General features: G+C 46.7%; 6 protein-coding genes across 6 annotated transcripts; 2 read left to right on the top strand and 4 right to left on the bottom strand.

Annotated features, from left to right (window-relative positions):
- Positions 1 to 523: 523 nt before the first annotated feature.
- On the top strand, positions 524 to 1,104 carry FPRO_15970 (uncharacterized protein; the record flags this gene model as incomplete). Its single annotated transcript, XM_031224897.1, has 2 exons — positions 524 to 707; positions 758 to 1,104. 2 exons carry the CDS (start codon positions 524 to 526, stop codon positions 1,102 to 1,104), a joined length of 531 nt encoding a protein of 176 aa, XP_031090111.1.
- Positions 1,105 to 2,160: 1,056 nt separating this feature from the next.
- On the top strand, positions 2,161 to 3,777 carry FPRO_15971 (uncharacterized protein; the record flags this gene model as incomplete). The annotated part of the gene is made up of 1 exon (XM_031224898.1): positions 2,161 to 3,777. The coding sequence occupies one exon, from the start codon at positions 2,161 to 2,163 to the stop codon at positions 3,775 to 3,777; it is 1,617 nt and encodes a 538-aa protein (XP_031090112.1).
- Positions 3,778 to 6,728: 2,951 nt separating this feature from the next.
- FPRO_15972 (uncharacterized protein) lies at positions 6,729 to 10,514 on the bottom strand (the record flags this gene model as incomplete). The annotated part of the gene is made up of 1 exon (XM_031224899.1): positions 6,729 to 10,514. One exon carries the CDS (start codon positions 10,512 to 10,514, stop codon positions 6,729 to 6,731), a length of 3,786 nt encoding a protein of 1,261 aa, XP_031090113.1.
- A 1,395-nt stretch (positions 10,515 to 11,909) lies between these two features.
- On the bottom strand, positions 11,910 to 12,224 carry FPRO_15973 (uncharacterized protein; the record flags this gene model as incomplete). The annotated part of the gene is made up of 2 exons (XM_031224900.1): positions 11,910 to 11,963; positions 12,045 to 12,224. 2 exons carry the CDS (start codon positions 12,222 to 12,224, stop codon positions 11,910 to 11,912), a joined length of 234 nt encoding a protein of 77 aa, XP_031090114.1.
- Positions 12,225 to 15,236: 3,012 nt separating this feature from the next.
- Positions 15,237 to 15,641, bottom strand: FPRO_15974 (uncharacterized protein; the record flags this gene model as incomplete). Its single annotated transcript, XM_031224901.1, has 1 exon — positions 15,237 to 15,641. One exon carries the CDS (start codon positions 15,639 to 15,641, stop codon positions 15,237 to 15,239), a length of 405 nt encoding a protein of 134 aa, XP_031090115.1.
- Positions 15,642 to 19,125: 3,484 nt separating this feature from the next.
- FPRO_15975 (uncharacterized protein) lies at positions 19,126 to 21,090 on the bottom strand (the record flags this gene model as incomplete). Its single annotated transcript, XM_031224904.1, has 1 exon — positions 19,126 to 21,090. One exon carries the CDS (start codon positions 21,088 to 21,090, stop codon positions 19,126 to 19,128), a length of 1,965 nt encoding a protein of 654 aa, XP_031090116.1.
- Positions 21,091 to 22,153: the final 1,063 nt, after the last annotated feature.

Here is a 22,153-nt window from a genome sequence, read left to right on the forward strand (position 1 = left end):
GGCTAGCTGACCTGAATTAATAAGATGCAATCCGTCGTTGATTAGATCCAACAATAGGTATTAAATCAAGTCGATACAGAGCTTGTTCACAAACGGCCCGTGACTAATCCCTTTCCTGTGTTACCTACTGGTTGAGTAAATGTCACTGAAGCACATATACTTTAGCCACGAAGGGCTTAAAAGTCAGGTCGTGATTCATAGCTAAGTCTATCTTATTGTAGGCAATTTGCATAAAAGGCTAGCTCCCGTATGTCCGGGAGCAATGCATGATTAGAATGAAATGTTTCAATGTAACTCTGTGCCACGTTGAGCAGGCCTAGTCATCAACTTTTTATCAGTTGTGAATTACTCGGAAGGAAGCGAAACCGCATGACATGCTGACGCTGCACTGCGTCTGCCACGTTGTTCGATCTTCGTTGTTATACTAAAACGACATCCAGCTCAATAGACAACAGACGTAAGAAACATATCTCATCGTCTGTTCCCTACCACCCTTTCTATCTTGTTCACTGTGACCTTCAGAATGGAGACCGGCCTCAAACGTCATGTCTGCCAGCCCATCATCCACGGACCCAATGGTCTACTTGAGAAATCTCCTGAGAGCACCTTAACCGTCGAGAAGCTTCTGGAGATTGACAACAAACCACCTGCACCTGACCCATCAGAGATGAATGTCCCCAAGTTCAGTTTCTGCTCCGATTGCGTGTGTCAGACAAACCATCGTGCCCCCTCCTCATCTGATGACATTTGTTTGTAGGCAGATCCTATGGGATAGCCTGTAGTTGCGTTGGCGAGGGCTCTTATCTAGGAACGGAAGTCCACTTTGAGATTACGGACACCATCGGCCACTGGGAGCCACAGCCCGTACGAATTGATCGGTCTGCACCGCGTCCATCCGTGAACTCCATGCCTGTCACTGGGTTCATCAAGACCGAAGCGCACGACTTGAGAGCATATCTCGGGGCCAAACTTTCACCACAGCATCGCGCCACAACATTGACCTACAATGATAAGTATGCCAAGTGGGTCTATGGCGAGGTCATGGCTCCTAATGCCACATTTTCTTTCCACTGCAAGTTCCGAAAGTTGGGAGGCAGAGGTTAAGCATCTGTGGCTCAGTTCCCCGATAGCATCTGCGCCGATATTTGTGAGTGCGATGTACTTGACACAAATGATCCAGAGCCATTTAACTGGGGTTTAGTGATGGCGTAACTGAGGAGATAGGAAGAAAACGACAGGAAGAGTAGGATGTACAGGCTGAATTTAAGGTCAAGGTACGCCCTGTGCTCAAAAATCAAGACTTCAAGTTTTGTTTGTTATTTGTAGAAGGTTAGGAACTGAGGTCAATCTTTGAAACAAAGCTATATCGTAACCCTTGAGATATTGCGTAGTGCTTGAATAATCCCATACATCAGGCCGCTCCGGTGTAGATCTTCTAGTGATCTATATAAGAGCTACGCTGGTTCAATGATGCTGCAAAAAAATAATGCCCCGTTGTTTCTGCCAGATAAGTACAACCTGGACAGATTTCGGGACACGGCTTAATCTTCAGCAATGGCCAGAAACGGAAGAGTCCTATTCTTGAATCATATGGTAGAGATCCTAATTGTATCGCTATATTTGAGGCAAAAGGGCAACGGGTTATCTTTCAAGTTTAGTGTGCGGCACAGTCGAATGATATCTCACGGTGAGTTTTTCTGCTCTTGACAGAGCAGGAGAGGTCATAATGTCAGATCATCAAAGTCCAGGATGATACGAAGAGTGGATACTCACATGCATGACACATTGGCTCTCGGTCTCACAGTAAGCACTATCCGCACAGCCAGAAGTGCGGAAAGCAACCGCCTTGTGCAAGCCACTATGCTAAACTTTACCTAACCTATCAACCTTCGTGTTTCGGTATAAGACCTTGAGGCTATTTTTAACTCCCCAGCAGTCAGCATGGTATTCAGCCACTTTTGAGCGTGTTTGTTGTTATGGAGATGGCAGTGCCACCGCTACCGTTCTACTTATTGGCTAGCTTCTCAATCGTGCAGAAATGACTTATGATAAGACACAAAGATAGGCATACCCAAGTAAGAGCGCAAGCAAGGCAGGGAAAATAAAGTCCTTATGCGTCCCTTGGCAACGGACTTGGACTTTTGGTCAGAAAGCATCAAAATGGATTTTCCTCTCCAATATAAAACTTTTGAATACAAGGCGCTTCCATCGCCGACATCTATACGCCTCCTACGGCCAGTCGAACAACTGAAAAGCCCGGAAGCTGCTTCTATCAATGGGGTTCCCCTGTTGCAATTTGTGCTTGAAGCCTCGGAGCGTAATGATCGACCTCTCTACGATGCCTTATCTTATACTTGGGGAAACCCGAAACCTGTCCGGCACGGATTGCCCGACGAATACGATACTCAGCATAAACATGTTATAGCTGTCAATGGCCGCCTATTCTATGTCACAAGGAACCTTTACGAGGCCCTTTGTCGGCTTCAAGAGCCCTGTAGATCGCCGGAAGATATTAATAAGCGATATAAACCCTGGAACAAGACGAGGCTCATACAAGCTGCTGAGGAAGGAAACTTGACCCTGGTTATGAGATATCTTGAGCAGGGCGCCGACCACACATGCCAAGACAAGTTTGGTGAGACAGCTCTGCATTACGCAGCCGAGAATGGGTATCCAGAGGTTGTGAAGGCCCTTCTTTTCGCAGGAGCACAGCCAGCAACCCTGGACAACACCAATCGCGACCCTCTAGCCTGTTGTATTTCACGGAAACGCCGCCAGTGGGATGAAACTTGCGAGATCCTACGCAATTGGGTCGCTCAACCCAGAGGCAGATCTCATTTGGAAGCGTCTACATCTGGGAGAGGAGTACCTCTCTGGATTGATGCCATATGTATCAATCAGGATGACATTGCTGAACGCAATAGCCAAGTTGCAATGATGTCGCAAATCTATGGGTCGGCGCGATGTGTTGTGGCATGGCTTGGAGAAGAAGACGATACGACTAACGCGGCTTTCAATTGCTTGTCAAACATCCCCCAGCCATCGACTGCTATTGCTAGAAGCTACCATAACTCTTATGCACGGTACTGCGATCATGTGAGAGGGAAAGTCCTTGACGTAAATGAGAGGCCTCACAATCTCCCCATGTCAATTGCCGAGGTACAAGCTGTGAAGAGCTTATTTACCCGCACCTGGTTCTCACGTACATGGGTCATCCAGGAAGCGTCACTTGCCAGAGAGATCGACATCATTTGTGGCTCCTTTCATTTTGAGTGGTCGAGTATATTCACCCTGTTGTTTATGCTTTTTGGCGAGAGCGGATCGAATGATATACTAAGCGATGGTGGTCCCCCTGCAAAATTCGGAAAGGCTGGACCAAATGCACAAATCTTGACTCTTTTCGCCATCAGAAGCCGAACTGCCCCCAATTCCAGAGAAGCAAGAGAAGCAAGAAAGTATTTTCTTGGAAAAGACATCGTCAACCCTCCGTGCAGTCAATTGAGCATACTTGCCTTGTTTCTTCTCACTTGGGACTTCGCTGTGTCTGACGGGAGAGACAAGGTATTTGCATTGATGAATGTGTCAGAGCCTTCAGAAGGATTAGCAGCTGACTATTCGAAGTCAATCGCTGAAGTGTTCACCGAGATGGGCATGACCCTTCTCCGTGCCAAGGGATACAATAAAGTTCACGATTTACAGGGGGAGATAGTCGACGATTTGGACCCCTCGAATTGCTATCTTTTGTTCAAAAACCTGGGACTCCACAATGGAAGGTAAGTCCAGCGGTTATGAAAAATAAGTATGAACGCCCTGCGGGTCTTCCATCTTGGGTTCCGGCTTTCAATGCGCAGCTGGTTTCTATTCGAATCTATCATAAGCGATACAATGCTTCAGGAAGTCGTCAAGCGGTCATCCATAATTCTCTGCCAGGGATACTAAAGGTTGATGTTTCAATTGTTGACACAATTGCTGAGGTAGAAGAATATCCGCTATCAGAAGGCTATGGGCGTATAAACAACGACTGTACCATCGAATCATGGCTGACGATAGTATCGAAGCTCTGTACTACTTATCCCAGTGGAGAAACTCGTACCGAAGCACTGTGGAAAACCTTGGCATCAGAGCATCACAAAAAGAGCAAGAAGCCAGAAGCAGTCGAAAGCTATTTGCAGAATATCGTACTTCAATGGATTGTCAAACACAGACGTCAAGACTCTATTGAGAGGCATACAGACCTATGCAAGGTTCTCCAAGAATTATTCAACATGGACTCATCTTATTTGCCTCCTCTGATCTCTAAATTGATGAGCAGTAACAATGAGCCTATGGGCGAATCCTCGGAGATAGGGGCTGATGAGCGATACTTTAGATGGGGCTTGATGCGATACATGAGGGGACGATGTCTGATGAGAACAGAACTAGGCTACTTGGCGATATCATCTAAGGAGACAAGGCCAATGGACCGCGTAGTAATCATCGCCGGGGGGCGTACACCGTTCATTCTTCGTCAGATAAGCGCGAACCAGTATGCCTTTGTAGGCGAGGCTTATGTCCATGGGATAATGTCGGGCGAGTGGTTGAGAAGAGAAGATTACAACTTTCAGCCCGTTGAGATCAGATAGTTAGACCCTTTTTAATATAATTTCTTATCTTTACCTGAGAAAGCAACTGCCAGACATAACTGCGTTTATGAATCAATACACAGAATGCAGCTCATAAATGCTTAAACGCGCTAATTCGCTCCCTGAGTCCTCCCGGCCCGAAGAGCCTTCATCTGCGGTCTCAGGATAGCGCACCTCACGCGGGCCTGGAAAGTCTGACTGGTGCAACTTCCTGTAGATATTGTAGCCTGCCAGCCACTAGCGCTGTTGTTCCTGGTGTCCGTAGTGATTCTTGTGGACATAAAGTATACACCTGAGGCCGGTTTTGATGTGAAGCACATGGCGGCCTCGAAAAGCACATCAAAGTTTACACCAAACGATCCTTGTAATTCCAGTGCGACATCATTAACCTTCTTACCAGCGTGTTCCGGCTATACTCGAGTGTGCCGACTCCGACACGCCACCACTGGGGTATTCCCATGGACTACAACATGCACTGGTACTCTTCCTGACCTGAAAATAGCGCTTCTATCAAGCGGAGACCTTCTAGCTATGCTAAAAGCTATCTAAACTCGGCATCTGCCCGCGGTCTCTGCTGGCCTAGACAGACCCAGCCCCTGAAGATCGGGCTTACCCAGCTAGTCGTTGGCCGGGTGTGTAGGGCCTCTGGTGTCCTATTTCTGGGACTCTCTGTCCGACTTTGGCGACACCGAAATAAAGATCTGGTTGCAAAAGGACGACGAAAGGGAGGAGAGGTTGAGTGACGATGTTCGCTAAGATTAGCGGTTGTGGCCCGTTGTACAGCTCGTGTACCCCCATTCTTTGCGTTCAGGCTTGGATAGTTGACGTGAATCTTGCTTACTCCGTCGACGGCCCCAACAGCACCAAAAAGCATTAGTAGGAAAGAAACCCTCATACACAGTACTCAATCAAGGCCCAGACACCGGCAACTCCTGACCGTGCGGCATCCGCGGCAGTATGTATGGGGCCGTTACACTCTCGACGCAATTTTAGGAGGATGATGATCTGCACCAGGAGCTCTGTTAGGGAAACTTTACTGCGTACCCCTTGAGAAACAGTCTTCATTTAGGCTTGTAGTGCGAGGAGAGGAGCAGGGCGTTATGCAGAGGCTAGGACATTTTAACAATGCGAGGTCACATTTTGAATCTGAAGACCTGTTTGATGTTGCCGAGGACTATAATGCTTACCAATGTGAGGACCATTTGACTTTTTGCCCTCAGCAAGGCGGACAATCCTGTTCGGGTAGGCAGTACCTGGCACAGTACTCGGCATAGGTCTCAATGAAACCATGCGTTGAGACAGCATGAATATAGGGCTTCTCACAAATCACAACGAGCAACTTGATGAATAGGCAGACGGCGGGCACTATGTAGGCTAGTAGTGGGCAGATGCTAAAAGCAAAAGAAAGCGCCTTCTGCTAACGCTGAGCTCAAAGCTCTTTTTTTAAAAAAAAAGCTAATTACTCAAGCATATGGAATTCGCCTAATCGAGTCACAGCTAGACGAAAGTTTTGTGATTAAAGTAGGATACAACTATTACATGCGAGTGTATTGACCGATGATCTGGCTGTGTAGGCAGCGCAGCCACAATTCCCTAAGAAATTGATAAACGAGCATGACCACGAGGTTAACGTCGTTCCCCAAGCTAGCAACAGTGCAGATTGAACTGTCAGAATGCGTCGTGGGGTTATGATCCTTATACTATATAGGACTCGAATTGACTGAGCTGCAGTACGAAATATGGTGGCGACAGACTATTAATTGCTGAGATGCACGCAGAAATGGTGCTGTTGGGTAGATCGGAAAAGAGGCCATTTACCACTGCTGTCCACAGCAGAAAGGACTATCTTTTGTGGAATTGTAGATTCGCAGGAGTTTTATTAATTGATTTATACATGTTCCAGAAATCAGCAGCTGCGTGAGATTTGCACAAGCGGCCAGCTGGCTTTATAAAAGGTCACACCAGCTTCCAGGAGCAGCGCCAGTGTTTCGAGACGCACGCCGATTCTGATGGCTCGACTCAGAAGGCCAGGTAGACCTTTTGAAGTTACTCCATGCGACAACAACAGGCAAATAATGTTGATGTCGGGCCATGATTCTGGTGCGATTAATGAATTACCGCAGCATTCTTCTTGGGCATGATAGTTGCGTTAGGATCGGCCCATTCTCTCAAAACATGCGCCGCCCCTTCTTCACGACATACCATTAGTGGTGTCATTCCTGCTCCGTTTAGTGCTCTACCATCAGCTCCCTTGGTAAGAAGGTATCTCAGGCCTTCAGTTCGCCAGGCCCCTTTACCATCAGCTAGGAAATGAAGAGCTGTTCCCTCGTGATGCTCATAGCCCTCAGAGCCGGATATGTTGTACCTAGTATTGATGTCAACGCCTAGCCCTTCTACGAGGACCTCGATTACGTGTAAGAAGGGTTCTGGGTGCAGACATGCCCGACCTAGCAGCGTGTCACAAACAGCCTTATCTTGGAGCTTCATCAAATCGGGGGCTAAGCAATGCAGAAGTTCTAGGCACTCCCATTCCACCAGAAGATCAACGAAGTGGAGGTTTCCAGTCCCTTGTAGGTAAAGGTTCCCTCCTAGCCGGGCATACTCCTTGACGCTGTCGTAATCACCGTCCTGCAGCGCAGCAGTAAGCATGCTAAAGCCGATGAAATCGCTTTCCCCATCCTCGCTTGCAGCCATCTCATCCAGAATCATCTGGCCGCCAGTGACGAAACGGGTCTCTGCTTCCCAGAGTATTGTCCTGTCAGCGGCCCAGCGACCTCTCCAACACGGACTTGCCGCTGCGGAGCTTTCGATCTGGGGTATTAATTGCTGAACTCTTCTGGCTTCCTCCGCAGCTTCGTTCTTATCTGTTGCCAAGATAAATTCTCGGGGCAGGTTGTAAGACTCGTGTGGTTTTGCCCCCTTTGCTAACAGCTCACGGACCAAAACCCAATCCTGGCGTTCCACCGCTGCATCTAACGGCGTAACGCTCTCCGTCCCTTCATCACCATTTCTTCCACTACTTGTGGCCCTGGCCGCGACATCTGCACCAGCTCTCAGCAGCAGGCCGACTATATCAATGGTATGGTCGCCAGGCAGCGGCAAGGACTTAGCGTGCCTTTGAGTACCCCCGTCCGCTAAAGTGTGCAACGGCGTCAGTCCTATGTCGTCCCTGATGCAAGGGTTGGCGCCGTTACGCAGCAGAGCCCAGATGGTAGCTAAATTTCCTGATCGACAAGCGTAGTGTAGTGGCGTGCAGCCGTTGCCTAGCATATTTATATACTCTTTGAGTACACGGCGCTTTCGGAGTGCGGCTAGAAGCAGGAGAACACTGTTGATATTACCTTTCTGGGCCGCAAGGTGAAGTCCTGAAAGACCGCTGGGCGAAACGACTGTTGGATCTGCGCCGGACTGTAGCAGAAGCATGGCGCTGTTATCAAAGCATTCCGCACCATAATGCAGTGGCGTGAAGCCGCTTACATCCTGTTCATCAAAGTTCAGACCCTTAAAATATGGCGCTGTGAGGATAGCTTTGAGATCATCCTCGCACCTTGAGAGGTGTAAAACAGTCTGCCCTTTGGCGTTCTTTTCCAGAGGTGGGACGCCAATACTGACCAATATTCGGGTAAGTTCCTGCAGCGAGCGAAAGGAGCGTCTGACCGACCCCTGAAAAAACGCATGAATGGGAGTATTACCCTCTACGTCAACCGCAGCTGCGTCCGCATTCAAGTTTAGGCCTGCTGAGGGACTGGGTGGATTGCAACGCGCTTTGGCTATAGCATGTAGCAGCGTTGAGCCACTGCGGGTCCGCTCCCTGGGGTTTGCGCCGAGGCGGATGAGCTTGGAGAGGGTAACAAAGACCCTGGAGATATCAGAGTTCTCAACGATGTTCCACAGGATAGTCCGACCTTCAGCATCCTTCGAATTGAAGTCCATTCCGAAGCTATGAAACAGGTCGAGAAGTCTGTGGAGAGTCTTGCACTGCTTGGAATAAGGCGAGTACGCGAGATGTTGCCACGACTTGCACAGAAGGATTGGTGGCTGGCCGCTTAGGTCTTTATGATTGATGTCTATACCAGCTTGCAATAGCTTCCTTGCAAGAGGCAAGCACTCAGAAGTGCAGAGGTACCTCAGGCTCTTAAAAATGTAGTGGAAGATAGTCTTTCCGCTACCGTCTGTAACATCCGGTCTGGCGCCTAACTCCAGAAGCTTGTTTATACGCTGGATAATTTGTTCTTGGTGAAGCGGTAATACTTCGGCTCTGTGGTCTCTGCAGCTGACACGGAATAAGAGTTCCATCAGAGGTGTTCTCCCATGTGCATTGCGTGCGTTGATGTCAGCTCCGTAACGGTCAAGTATTCCAAAGAGGGAGAGGTCGACAGGGCTTGCAAGATGTGCTGGCGAGTTTCCATCTGGCACAGTCTGTGCATTGGGATCTGCGCCATTCGACAAAAGAACGTCAGCAATAGATAACTGTGCACGCGCAATGTCATGTCCCATCTCCCCAGGCTCGGTTCCCCTAACAACCAGATGTAGAGGAGTCATATCCGGGGCATTGTCGTGCTCGGCTGCAAAGGTATTTACATCGGCGCCTGCGGAGATCAAAGCCTGAGCAACCCGCTTTAGGTTTAAGGTCCCAGCGCATTCCAGTCGGCGTAGATTTGCAACGCCGTGCAAAGGAGTTGGGCCCCTCTCGCTGTCGGTAATCTCATAACTGAGCCAATATGGTGAGCATCTCTTGTTCGGGTCCGCACCACGATCAATAAGTAATTCTACCATCTCGGGCATACAGCATCTAGCAGCTCGGTATAGTGCTGTCTCTCCCTGCCAAAGGGAGTCCACATCTACCTTTCCTGTGTTGAGAAAAGCTTCGATGGTGGTTTTTTTCGCGTGTAGGAAAGAGAGAGCCTGGTGAAAGAATAAATTAAGTGAATCTGGAGGGATGAACGGTATAAAAATATCCCTCACATCGCCATCCGAATGTTGTGAGAATGCAACGCCTAGAACTGATTCACGCCATGGGTCATCATCTACTTCTGGTCCTAGCCACCCGTTAAAGTTGTATGCTTCAAGAATCGGCCCTCTCCTGGCAAGAGGGTCAGCGCCAGCATTGATGAGAACTTCGACAACATGCGGATGCCATAGTGCCATGTGGAGTGGCGTTCTTCCATCCTTGCCTTTAGAGTTTGGGTTTGCGCCTTTAGCCAGGAGAAATCTGGTGATATCAGCCTGACCACCCTCTGCTGCATAGGATAGCGGCGTCCGGCCATCGTGGTCAGGGGCATCAAGAAGATGGGGCGATAGCTTAGCAAAATGCTCTAAAACAAATATTGGGAGTGACGGCGCGTCCTTAACTGCAGCTGCCATGTGGAAGACACTGTCATAGGCAGGGAATAGATCAGGGCTTATAAAAATTGACCAGTTCTGCAAGGCTGGTTTCCCAGGGATAAAGAAGCGATCCAGAGCAGCCAGGATATTTTCAATAGGGCCAGCTGCTGCTGCTTTAGTAAGGTGTAGAGAAAGGTTTTCAGCTGCATACCCCGCCAGAGGATGGGTAGCGCGTACTTGGGAACAGTGATATTTTCGCTTGCAATATTGTTCATATTGTTCTTCCTCATTTTCATGATACGGTCGGTAATCTCTGTCAGAACTGTTGCGGTAATCAAGGCCCATCTCAAAGGGCGGGCAGTTATTGAGGTACTCCAGGAGGAAGATTGCTAGCATTCCATGATAAGTTGGGTCGTCCAAGACAGGAAATGCAGACGTATGATCCTTGCGATTCGTATCTGCAAGAAACTCGGTAAAGAAATGATGCATCACAGCGACGGATTCATCTTCTGAGACCTTGACAAACTCATAAGTTTCATCCTGATCCTCATCCGAGCTCTTGTCCATGGCTGTGCTGTTTGTGTCGGCTGCGTCAACTGGTAACGTAGAACGTGAAACTATAGCGCTTCATGAAAGCTAAGGAACCTTTCATCAGTGCTTATAAATCGGCACATAGATAGATGCCTGGACTAGCTAGGGCTCTCTCGTCTGCAATACCGTCTCCGCGTTCCGCTCGGCTGTACGCACACTAACCCACCTCGGGGTCAATTGTTCGGTTCTCGCTTAATTATGCCTAAAGAAGTAAGGTGTTTGGAGAGCCTTATGTACATGTAAAGTGTAAGCACTAAAGCTCATACCCCGCTCTAAAGAAGGCTCTTGGCTCTCCCACCTGGTTATACAATCCTAACAGTTTGGCAGCATTAACCCTATAACATTATCTAAAGTAACTGATCATACCTCAATATAGTGTCCTTAATTTCTGGCTGGATTTAGGTACTGGAATCTTTCTTGAGCTTTTTGTTGGTGATGAATGAAATTGAGACCACCAATACTACGGCGCTAACGGTTTCCTGCAAGAATTTCTAACATCTCAGAGTATTTAATCTATTTCTCATCACATTTCCTTTAGGGAGATATCACTTCCTTATCAAATAGCTTCAACGGCTAATATTTATAGTTATTAATTCTTCAGTAATTTCATAGCTTTAATAAGTAATTAAATAAGATATTAAGGTAATTTTAAAGAATTTTCTAGCTTCTTATATATTAGATTTTATATATTATTTCTTTCTTATTATCTTCTGCACTGTGCTTACTATTGCGTGTCCGTCACTTGGCTCAATTGTTGTATTAAGTGCGGTGCCTAGTGCCTATGGGCTTCCCGTTCTGTGATGGAGGTTTCGAGCTTTGAATGGCTTCAAAATGTGAAATCACTGGAAAGAGTTTGTATTGTCTCGATAGGTCCACGAACTTCTAGGTCAAATCCAGCTGCTTATTGGATCGAGAGGTCAGGTTGTCATCTGGACGGGGTTGATGATGGTAATGCGGTAGAGAAAAGAAACAGAAGGCGTGAGTGGAGATGAAAATAAAATTATACTTGCTCGTCATTCGATTCTGCTTTTGACTATGGTTCTGCCTATTTTTTATACGCTTGTCCATTGTGGTTGACCTTTGGCAGATCTCAGTCGGTATTTTCTGATTGATTCTCAAATTTGATAATAGATTTATGATTCTGGCAACCCAGCTTGCAGTACTGATAATATGTCTTCATACGCCGCCATAAAATCCTGACATGATTTATTTAATTGCATGCCGGGGAATAAGGGTGATTCGGATTCCAGAATTCGATCGATGTCTCTTGTAATCTTGTTGATATCGTCGACCGCAGTAATCATCTTTTGTGCTGCGACCCCCAGAATATCCATCTTGTTCAGAGCTTTTACGCCTTCCCTGTACTCATATCTACGTCGTAGGGTAACCTTGTTCGTCCTTGGCGTAGTCTGAGACATTCTGGCACTGTGGGTTGTCAGTTAGGCTTGGGGAGCGGGGGGCCACGCGATCTCACACTAAAAGTAGAAATAGAGTCAGACATGTTACCTGCATCTGTAGATCTGGCATAAGATCTGATGGGTTTTGTTCTAGAAGGGCTGTGAAGTTGATAGGTAGAATCGACTGGTTCGGAGGCTGGGATGGGCATATGCTTGTTAGCTTGAGCTTCTTGCTTAAGCTGGAGGTGGGCAAAGAGGCGCCTGATGCCCTTTTTCGAGATAAAATCATTGTCGCCATAACATATATGCAGATATCTAGGATGACATCTATTATACTTGATGGTGCGTTCAATCATTACTTATAATTCACTGCCTCACTTCAAGATGAACAAGCCGCTGATGGTTGCACGCATAGGCCATTTCAATACCCTGCGCTTTCGTCCCGACAGATATCGGCGCAAGGCAGACTAGCGGGATCTAATTGGACCGTAGCGCCATCTTGTTTTAAGTATGGAAGATCTGGAAGGAAGGAAATACGAAGCTTACTGGGGTTTATTGGTGGTACCGATGGAATCTGGAATTCCAAGTAAGCATTTAGATCCTGGGTGGCGGTGGGCAGTCTAATCTAGTAGCGATTAGCATGAATGTTTCGGAGATTGAGACGTATCCCGTGTGATATTTTAATGTTGGAAAGATTACAGCGAATGACAGGTCCAGTAGATGAAGTGTGTGCCGTCATTGCAGACGCAACAGCATGCAAACCTCGGGGTTTATCCCCGATTTGTCGATTCTGAAACGGGGTCGGGTCTGATTTAGATCAACGATTAGTGAACATTCCCAGAGATCTGAGATCAAGGGAAACCGCCACGGCATGCCAAGGAACCCAGCAACCAGGTTCTGGAGAGAGAAAAAGAAACGAACCCAACTAAACCAATATTCGCTAGCCCATCCACCAATCTGGGGGCGGTTTTTTTTTTATTTCCCCCCTCATTAACCGAGAGGCAGCACACTACAGAGTAAATCGATTAAGATGTGTATTCAGCTGGTGGACTACTGTAAAGGAGACTTTAGGAGAAATGTCGCTCAATTTACGACAATTCCAGGGACCAGGGATACCGAATATAAAATGGCGTTATCACACTTTGCGCAATTGCAACAAGACTGAAACCGAGGGACTGGGAATATAAGCGTAACCGTAAGCGCGGAAACGGGCTTAGGGCGTAGCAATCTAAGACACGGCTTAGCCGTGATGCAGGGGTTCCACATCTTTACTACTCTTATTCCCTCCAATAGCTGCTGGTGATGACAGTTATACCAACTAGGATCTCTCGGAGTCACCAGTTGCCGATCCCAATAGGTGTCGTCACAAGCATGGACATCAGGGATCGGAGCTCGCAAGGGGTTTTTGCGGAGGTTTGGCTCCAGCCGCATTGTCGATTTCACTCTCTGGTAAGTTTAGCCGTCATTCCAAGCAATCCTCATTCACGTTGCTGACAGTTGTTTCTAATACCACTGCCCCAATTATTGACAACAATCTACCTCTCTATACAGCAGAGAATAGAGTAGATTTCGTCTTATCTATTGGCCCGACTTGCGATTCCTCCTATAAACCAGGAGTCGAAACCCTCATAAAGTCATTGCCCATAATGAATGAATATCAGCCATACTTCCTACGGGCGTTTGAGCGTACGGCCGACGACAACAATTCTGGAGACTAAGATCTTGCAACCATACGAATCAGCGTTTGCCAATCAGCTCACTGGGTCATGCTCCACCTGTCTGGATCCTGGGGTAAATGAGTCATTTTCTGGGGTACATAAGCGACTTGCGGCTGCACAATAGCTCAAGATCTTGATTTCGCAAATTGTTTCTGGTGTTGAATCTCCTTATGACTTTGACCCCGGGTTTTCTTTATTCAATTGCCTCCCTCTGCTTAAAACACTAATTAGGATATCGCCACCTTGGCGACCTATCTCTATGCTGGCTTTAAGCATTGGGCTTTTGTGACTCTAAACTCCCCTGCTTTAGATACCCCCCTGTCCTTCTCTAGCGAAGAGAATCCCGCGCAGCACCAAGTCTTGAGCTATAAGATGCTCGATAAGGTGACTAACCGCGTTACTTCCTTCTCGCTTGAAGTTACTTCTATTCTTCACGGGAGAAGTACAGGTAACTTGTTTAGCCAATTAGGTTGCGAGATTACGTAATATAATGTTTCTTATCTTAACAGTCAACGTGGTATTGTATAACTGGCTGATTTAGGATTCTAGGCGCCCTGAGGTTAACAGCCTGATAAGAGTGCTTTTCCTCCTTGCTTTTCGTTCTCTTAATTGCATCAGGCTACCTCTACTTTATATCTCAAGATGGCTTCTGGAGATACTTGTTGTTCCCCTGTATGGCAAGTCTCTATTCCCGTGGTTAGGGAAGCAATTCCTGACGTAGCCGCCGACCTCTGTGCACAATGCTCTTCTATTGGCCTTCAAGCTATACGGAATGGGCAAGAGTGTAAAAGGATATGACTTACAAGCAAAACATTCTCGCCTTGCTCACTCTGCCGGTTCTTTACTACCATTTTGTTTCGCGACAATGCCACACCTATCAACCAACAAAGTGAAGTCGAGTTCGAAGTTTTGGCCAAGAACCCAGCGAGCACGTATCTTAACATACCTTCGTATTCCCTTGAAACAAATGCCTTTGACAGAAGCCAGGTGCTTCGTTTGAGCACTTTGAACTACGATTCATTTCAGTTTGCAATATCCCCTCTCCCAAACAACTCTCAAGACACCGAGGCGGTGAAATTCACTATTCTTCGTCTAGAGTCAGACAGGATTGACTTCCAAATACTGAAGAACTGGTTGGCATTCTGCAAGTCCCACCACCACAAAACTTGTCAGACCTTGCCAGGATATCCACATGAACTCTCATGCTTGAGAGTGATCGAGTGCCAGACTGGTGCAATCATAAAAGCCCCTGAAGGATGCGAGTTTGCGGCTCTTAGCTATGTATGGGGACAGCCACAAGACAATGAGTCAAGTGTGGCCCCAAAGGATGGCTTCCTGCCACCTCAAGTGCCCAAGACCATTTGCGATGCTATCCAGGACACGATCCGACTTAACCTTCAATATCTTTGGGTGGACCAATACTGCATCAATCAGAAGGATGAAATTCAAGGTACAACAGACATCTCACACAGCGTATATTGCTCCATCTTGCATAACTTTCTGTTCCTCGAGCATGCCCGTCATTCGTCCCTTTTGTACAACGCCTATATGGAGCTAGTACAGATTCTCCTCCACCCAATCTTTTAATCATTTATGCATTGGAGGGTAGTTGAAATAACTTCTGGTGAGGGATTGGAAACCGTGACAGAACCGCCAAAATTTCCTTTTTCGTTGCTAATCCAAATCTTGAGCTGGCCATCGTTGCCATCATAACTGAAAGTGACACTAGGATCTGTACACTTATAAACGTTTGTCGAAGTGAAGGGTTTGGCCGTGTTCTTCTGAGGGTCTTTGTTGAGTGGGGGGCATCGAGTCTCCATGTCTTCAGAATACAAGCGGAAGGATACGTTGTTTTTGTTATTCCGGTCGATGTATGCGCCAGTTAGACTGACGGGAAGTTCATTTACTTGACAGTCTCTTGCTTTGAGGTGGGGAGCAGCATTGGTGCTTCGAAGTAGAAGATTCAACAGCAAAAGAGGAATGAGCATTATGTCGGTATTTGGGTGAAATAAGAAGAAACAAATATCGTTCAGTGTGTTTACTGTTTGGATACCAAAGCACCAACAACGCAGATAATAAGAGATCAATACAAAGCTTAGTCTTAAGTATTTCTCTTCTTAAGTTACACGCCCTGATTGTATGCCGATGCCAGGTTCCAAAAGCTTATGGAAGCAATTTACTGCATCCGGAACTCCGGAGACAAATATTACGTTGTAATTTGGAGGCGTCGTGAGGTAGTATCTGAAGTTTAAATACGGAAGTATAAAGCAACGCTTACTATTCAAGGTTTATGCCCTATGTACGGGTAAAGAAATCTAATCTTTAGAAGACCCACTTAGTGAGAATTAATTTACAAATGAGGGATAGGACAGTTCAGCTTATCCGGGAGCGTCAATAGACCGACAACCCGAGCCAGTCATGCAGCTTGGATAACCGAAGGTCGATGGGCGTTCCCTTTGACGCGAGCGTATAACGAAGCAGCGGGCGGCGTTCGGCGCCTAGTAAGGCAATTAATTTTATTAGTCCATGTTAACTTTCGTCTCTCTAAGAGCAAGACATTCGTTGTGACACTGTCCCGCTGGAGCCTGACTGCTTGTCAGCACCGACTTTGATTAGAGTGTTATTTTGAGTTGATAGACCCCAGCTGATAGCTCACATCACGCGCCCGACACGCTTGTCAGAATAAATAATATTAAATTTGCTCGTTATGGTCCTCTGTCAGGGCCACGGTATCCGAATCCCTTGGCTCTTTTGCTAAGACAGACCCTCCTCATTTCAACTACAAGCTTCAGATTATCTTGAATATCGGTGACCTCCTCTATTAAAGCATTCTATCGTGGTTTGCTGGTTTTTCCTGGGCTCCGCTAAAGAAATCTTCCTTAGAGTTGAGTGTCAGAGAGGACCTAGATATTACATCAGATCACAGGCCAACCGGTGAGCAGAACGAAGTAGACGTCACCCGTAGTTAGAATTTAAAAAATTTTGGCAGGTTGGTGTAAGGCATGTCTACGAACCTGTATCACTAACCCTGCCTCAAGAGTGTCTTCGGTGTACGTTCGTAGCCACCATCCAATCCTCCCAGGTCACCTCGTATACCTCGATACCAATTTCCAACATCGCGGAAACCACGTGTAGTCGACTCAACATAAAACCTTCTTCAATCTGGTGAGAAAGGCTAGGCTTACCATACATCAAGTCAAAGGTCACCGTCTCGCTCATGCATAGCAGTCAGCCTCACTTTCAGCCATTGGTCCGAGCACCAACAAGTTCCAAAGTTATATCTGATATATTCCGCCGCTCGTGCCTTCATTATCACTTTACGCTCACTTAGCATCAACTTTTGGCCGTCCATGAATCGTTTCTTGGTCCTCTTGACCTCCCGGTAGCTACCTCATCAAGTGCTTTTGGCCTTCTCCACATCATTATCGTGGCCTCGTAAGAGACATCCAACAATCCTGATATTCCTCCTATTCCTCCGGTATGATTTCACTCCCTTTCCACATGCCAAGTGTGGCGCATTTGAGAATCGCTTTTCAGGCCGACTCTCCCTGTGCCTTGGCTTGATGAAGGGAAGCAATGAATGGCTCTGTAATGGACTGGAACCTAGTAGTCTCCTCATGAGTGTAATTATTGTGATCAACGCCAAGGCTGAAGGAGAATGAGAGATCAATGTCTGGTCCGCCGACCATCCTGCGGAGAGCTTCATTAAATTCTATTACAATCTGCTGTTAGCACAACTTTCCTTCCATTCATGAGATGAATCTTGCCTTTAAAGGCAGGATCTTCCGTAATGGCTTGAGCTCCTGGCATAAGGCCATCAGAAGGATCAATTTCTTTGTCAACTTCTGCTGCAACTTGATGTTAGCATGTACAAGTTCTCATTCATTAAAGAGACTTGCCTTCAAGGATAGAAATGAAATCAAGCGTTACGTAGGTACAAGTCGTAGCAATTGAGATGACATCTAAGGGACTGTCGCTTTCCGGGCTCGTTCTGGCAAAGTAGTATCGCGTTTCTTAACTACGTATTGTACAAGTAGAAGCACTATCCGAAGTAGAGTCATTGATGCCGAGTTTGCGGAGAACGTCTATGAGCTTTGGTGTGTCGACAGAGGTTGGGAGCCACATCTTGAATTGAGGAGAGACGAGTGGAGACGAGTGAGAGATGAGTGACAGGCAAGTGGTCGATGTGTCGAGAGATGTCTGCGATAATGCTGACAGATGCTGATGTTAATGTTGGGAAGAGAATCTGGAATCCGGAAAGTACTTTATATGTGGCTCTGTACCAGCGCCACAGTGAAGTAAGTGACTTCCATTGAATGACTTTTAATTGCATTATATTTCTCTTTATGTGAGAACCTTTGTGTAGTGCTGTTTGTTATGTAGGCAGGTAATTGCGCCGGTGCATGAAAGGCGACCAAACTGCATTTAACATGCAGCCTACTTGTTCCCTTTCCTTCCTTTATGATTGACTGAACCTTTATCCACGCAGCTTTCAACTATCAGTTGAATGCTTAGTCTAAAAGCAAAGCCGTCAGCAAGCACCCCGCCGATGAAAGGCATGACCAACATATCATTGTCATCTTGACAAACTACCTTTACAGCACTACCTTCTTTCCTTTTCAACAGCTAGGATCCGTTACCTATTTTACGGCAAACCATAGGGAAAACAAATCAGTTTATACCACGACACCCACTGATGAACATTCAATAACAACTATTCCAAAAGGAATCAAAGGAGTTCATGTTCAAAGCGCACAAGAGGCCAGGAGTTAATTGCTACATAGAACTTTTGATGGAACCCCGGTGCAGGTATTACATATATATATTACGTGGAGGACTGCATCTCTTGAGTCGATGGTACAAAGGCCGCCTTTCTGCAACCGGATGGCACTATTACAACTGTAATAGTAAAAGCTATACTCTAATGCGACGTGCTCAGTCTTCCACTCCACTCCGGTCTCAGGAGACAAGATCACGTCTCTCCTCGAAGGAATCTTTCCAAAGCGTTGAACGTAGCCGATCATTCACTATAGTCTTCAGCCAGTGTTATTTATGGCTGTAAGCCTATAATATTAACAAAAGCAATATTAGAAAATTAGAATAGCCGTTAGCGGCAGCAAACTCACTCTAATGCATATGCACAAGAAATTAATCTAGTTATTTCGAGACATCAGAACGGACTGGTTTATGGCGTGCTGAACCCTCTCAAGAGGTTGACCATATGTCTGCTCCATATCTATCAGAAGAGCATAGTTGGGGCCGGTAGCAACTTCACGCTGTCGACGCCCATGAATGAGAGCTTTCAGAGATGGACTATAGGACGATACCACTCTGTCCATTACCGTGTTGCCAGATCGCTCTTAATGACGTCCAGATGCATAAAGTGGGAACTAACTAGGTACAGAGCCCAAGCCTTCAAGTCTTGAATAGAGTCAGCTACTTCAAATCGATATAAGAAACAGCCTCTCTGAATTATCTAACAGTAAGATTTTCTCTCTGTACCTCGCCTGTCTGTACAAGGTCCCATATCTCGCCGTTCATAACACCAAGTACAAAGGCGCCACCCACCAAGGTAAACACTTGCTCAGAAGCACCATCTCTTCCTCTATTGGATGTCATCCTTCTGAATATAAAAGGTACACTAGCACCCTGAACTACAAAAACCTCATCACCCACTTGGGCCCTGTCGTCCGCAAGACCAATGCGTCCGTTACTGAGTATGCACAGTCTCTTTCCATCGCAACGCTTCAAGATCCTCATGGCCTGTTTCTCAAAGCTCCCGGTCCCCTGAAAGATGTCCATAAGTGGTATCCTTTCTTTATCCTTCTCAATCAGTTCCCCAAAACACATCCACTTTCCTTCGTCATCCTTAAGAGCCTCTCCGTTATACCGCTTGATATGACTCACCGCAGCTTTGGCGACCTCGGGGTAAACAACATCATCTAATGTTAGAGTTCTGAGAAATTTTGACAGGGACAAGGTGCTGCTATGCCACTTGTGAAACTCCTCGTCAGCTATATCGTCCGGTATTTTGCTGTGTTCGAGATACGACTCGTCCGGTACTATCTTTTCCCACTGTCCAACGGGGAAGCAATTCTTCCCAATATCACAAAGATCGCCAATTCTCTCAATCTTACCCAGGCTGACAGCCTGGACATGAAGCTGTCTGGATGGCTGGTCATTGACAGACGTATATCCTGAGATCGTCCATGTATCGATGAGATGAGAATGTAGCATCTTCCAACCCCAAATGTACTGAGTGGGCCTATTTTCAAACCCTGCAAGCGGTTTGTATCTCCCTGCAGCGTGCTTTTGAGTGGCAGCCCAGTAGGGAGAAATGACGCTCCAGTCTGGGACCCATGTTGGCAGCCCTGGCATAGCTGATTCCTTGACTACATATGAGAGAATGTCGAGACCGACTGAACCCATCAGCAAGATCGCAAGGTCAGTATACACCCGGGACACAGAATGACTGTAATCGACTTGAACATTCAGACGTCGTTGCCGAATTGCCAGTTCCTGCAGTTCTTGTTCGTTATAATCCCAACGTTCCTTATACTCCTCAAGCTCCTCCTTCATCTCTTCATGATGTCGATCCAATAGAGGGAGAATAGCGTATAGCTTGTCCCTTGGATCAGTGGCACCACAGGTCCTTGTGTCTTCTAATATTCTTAAGAGTCTTTCGCCGTATGTAACGTGCAAAACGTACGGATTGGGCGAAACAGCATACGTAACTGAGAACGGGAGTCTTTGAACCCAGCCCGCGTTCACATTCCAATGGACAAACGTCTTGAAGCTTTCCCAATTGAGTTGGTTGTCACCGCAGATCACAGTGGCCTTTTGCGCAAAGGTGATCTCTTGAAGGACCCAAACACGAAAGAACCACGGCCTCTTGAGTAGATTGCTTACAGCACTTTGGTTCTCCTGAATGGCCGCAGAAGATTCTACAGCCCCGTAACCATCGTCGTTGGATGGTTCATCAATTTCGCGGATGCATCTTATGGCGGCATCGCTATCAGGCGATCCTGGTCCGAGATAGACCAAGACTTGTGATGCATTCTTGTAAATGCGTGCCATAAGGCTTAGCTGATGGTTTTTTTCAATAGCCGAATCTTGATCGATGCAGATCGAATCAATCCAGAGTAGTCGAGGTGAATTGGAATATCGGAAACTACTCAAGGCCGCGTGACAGCTCTGCGATATAAGGGCCTGAGTCAACGTGTCTATGTCACCTTGAACACTGACTGGTACAAGATCTTTCACGTCTCCCCAAACATAGGAAACTGCCTCGTAAGGCTGAGCCTCACCAAGCTTGGTGTTGAGAAGACGGAGCGTGAGCGGGGTATTATGACGCCCCGGTTGAAGAGAAACCAAGCGAAACGAATCATCCTTGTCAAGTGCATTCTTGGCGTAGAGGTTCTGTAATTGATTATTCATGTTATATAATCTCCTTGGGATAAATGCTTACATTTTTATCCAAGCCTTAGTCTCTCAGCATTAATGCCTAGGACTATGAGCAGAGCGGTTCACAATGGCAGAATTAAAATCAGGGTTAGCGTCACTAAGTCCTGGTGGTCAGTAAATTACCCTGCACTCATGATGGCCTTTTGAAGCCGACAAACTATATGACTCCCAGCGCATTGAATCGTAGTTTCTGTGGATTCGCGGTGATTTTGGGCCTCTCGTGGGCTGGTGTGCTGTGGAGGTTATCTTTGGTGTGAGATTTGTATCAACGGAAACTTGACCATATGAGCTTAGAAACTCTTGTAGAGAGCTGGCAATTATTGCAATTGAATATATGATTGATCTGGAGCACTAAGGTGCAGTTTTTAGTGATGCGCAGTTACTTTCAATCTCTCGCGTGTTGGCGAGGCATGAAGCATAACTTTGGTAGGGGAATCGTATTACAAGGAACTCGACCATCTGAGGTCAGAAAATTCTACGAAAAGCTTTCCCCGTGTCGCAATAAGGAGGCCATCAATCTCAGATCATTATCCAATGTATTTGTGGAGGTACAGTAGTTATGAATGATGGCGTCCCCTCAGCGCAGCGTTGTCACCTTGGTCATTCTTCAGGTAAAGCCTGCAACTCACGTAATAAACAATTGAAATGTCTATAAAAGGTGTTGATAGGTACTTGATTAGTTTAGAAAATCTAGCATTAGTCAGATTGTACTACTCGCATGCAGATTGTGGCTATCCCGCCGCGTATCATTTTCCATAGGGTAGGGTCAACGTATGTTGATGTGCGTTAATGATGGGGGCGCGCGCACAGCAGAATCTCGACCCCATGGGGTCGGAAGAATCGGAAAGCAATCAGTATTACTGACTGAAGTGTCAGGAGTAAATGCATCAGTTGAAGTATCTCGTGTGTGCAGCAACCGCTTAGTTCCCGACCTTTTCTCATTGATCTCAATTGACTTCCGGTTTATCCTTGATGCGCGACGACAAACTGCACGTTTTTGTCACAAAGCATTTATCTAATAAGGCAAGCTCAGGTC

The sequence above is a fragment of the Fusarium proliferatum genome (genome assembly GCF_900067095.1).
Source record: "Fusarium proliferatum ET1 genome assembly, contig: FPRO_scaffold017, whole genome shotgun sequence".
Taxonomy (NCBI): domain Eukaryota; kingdom Fungi; phylum Ascomycota; class Sordariomycetes; order Hypocreales; family Nectriaceae; genus Fusarium; species Fusarium proliferatum.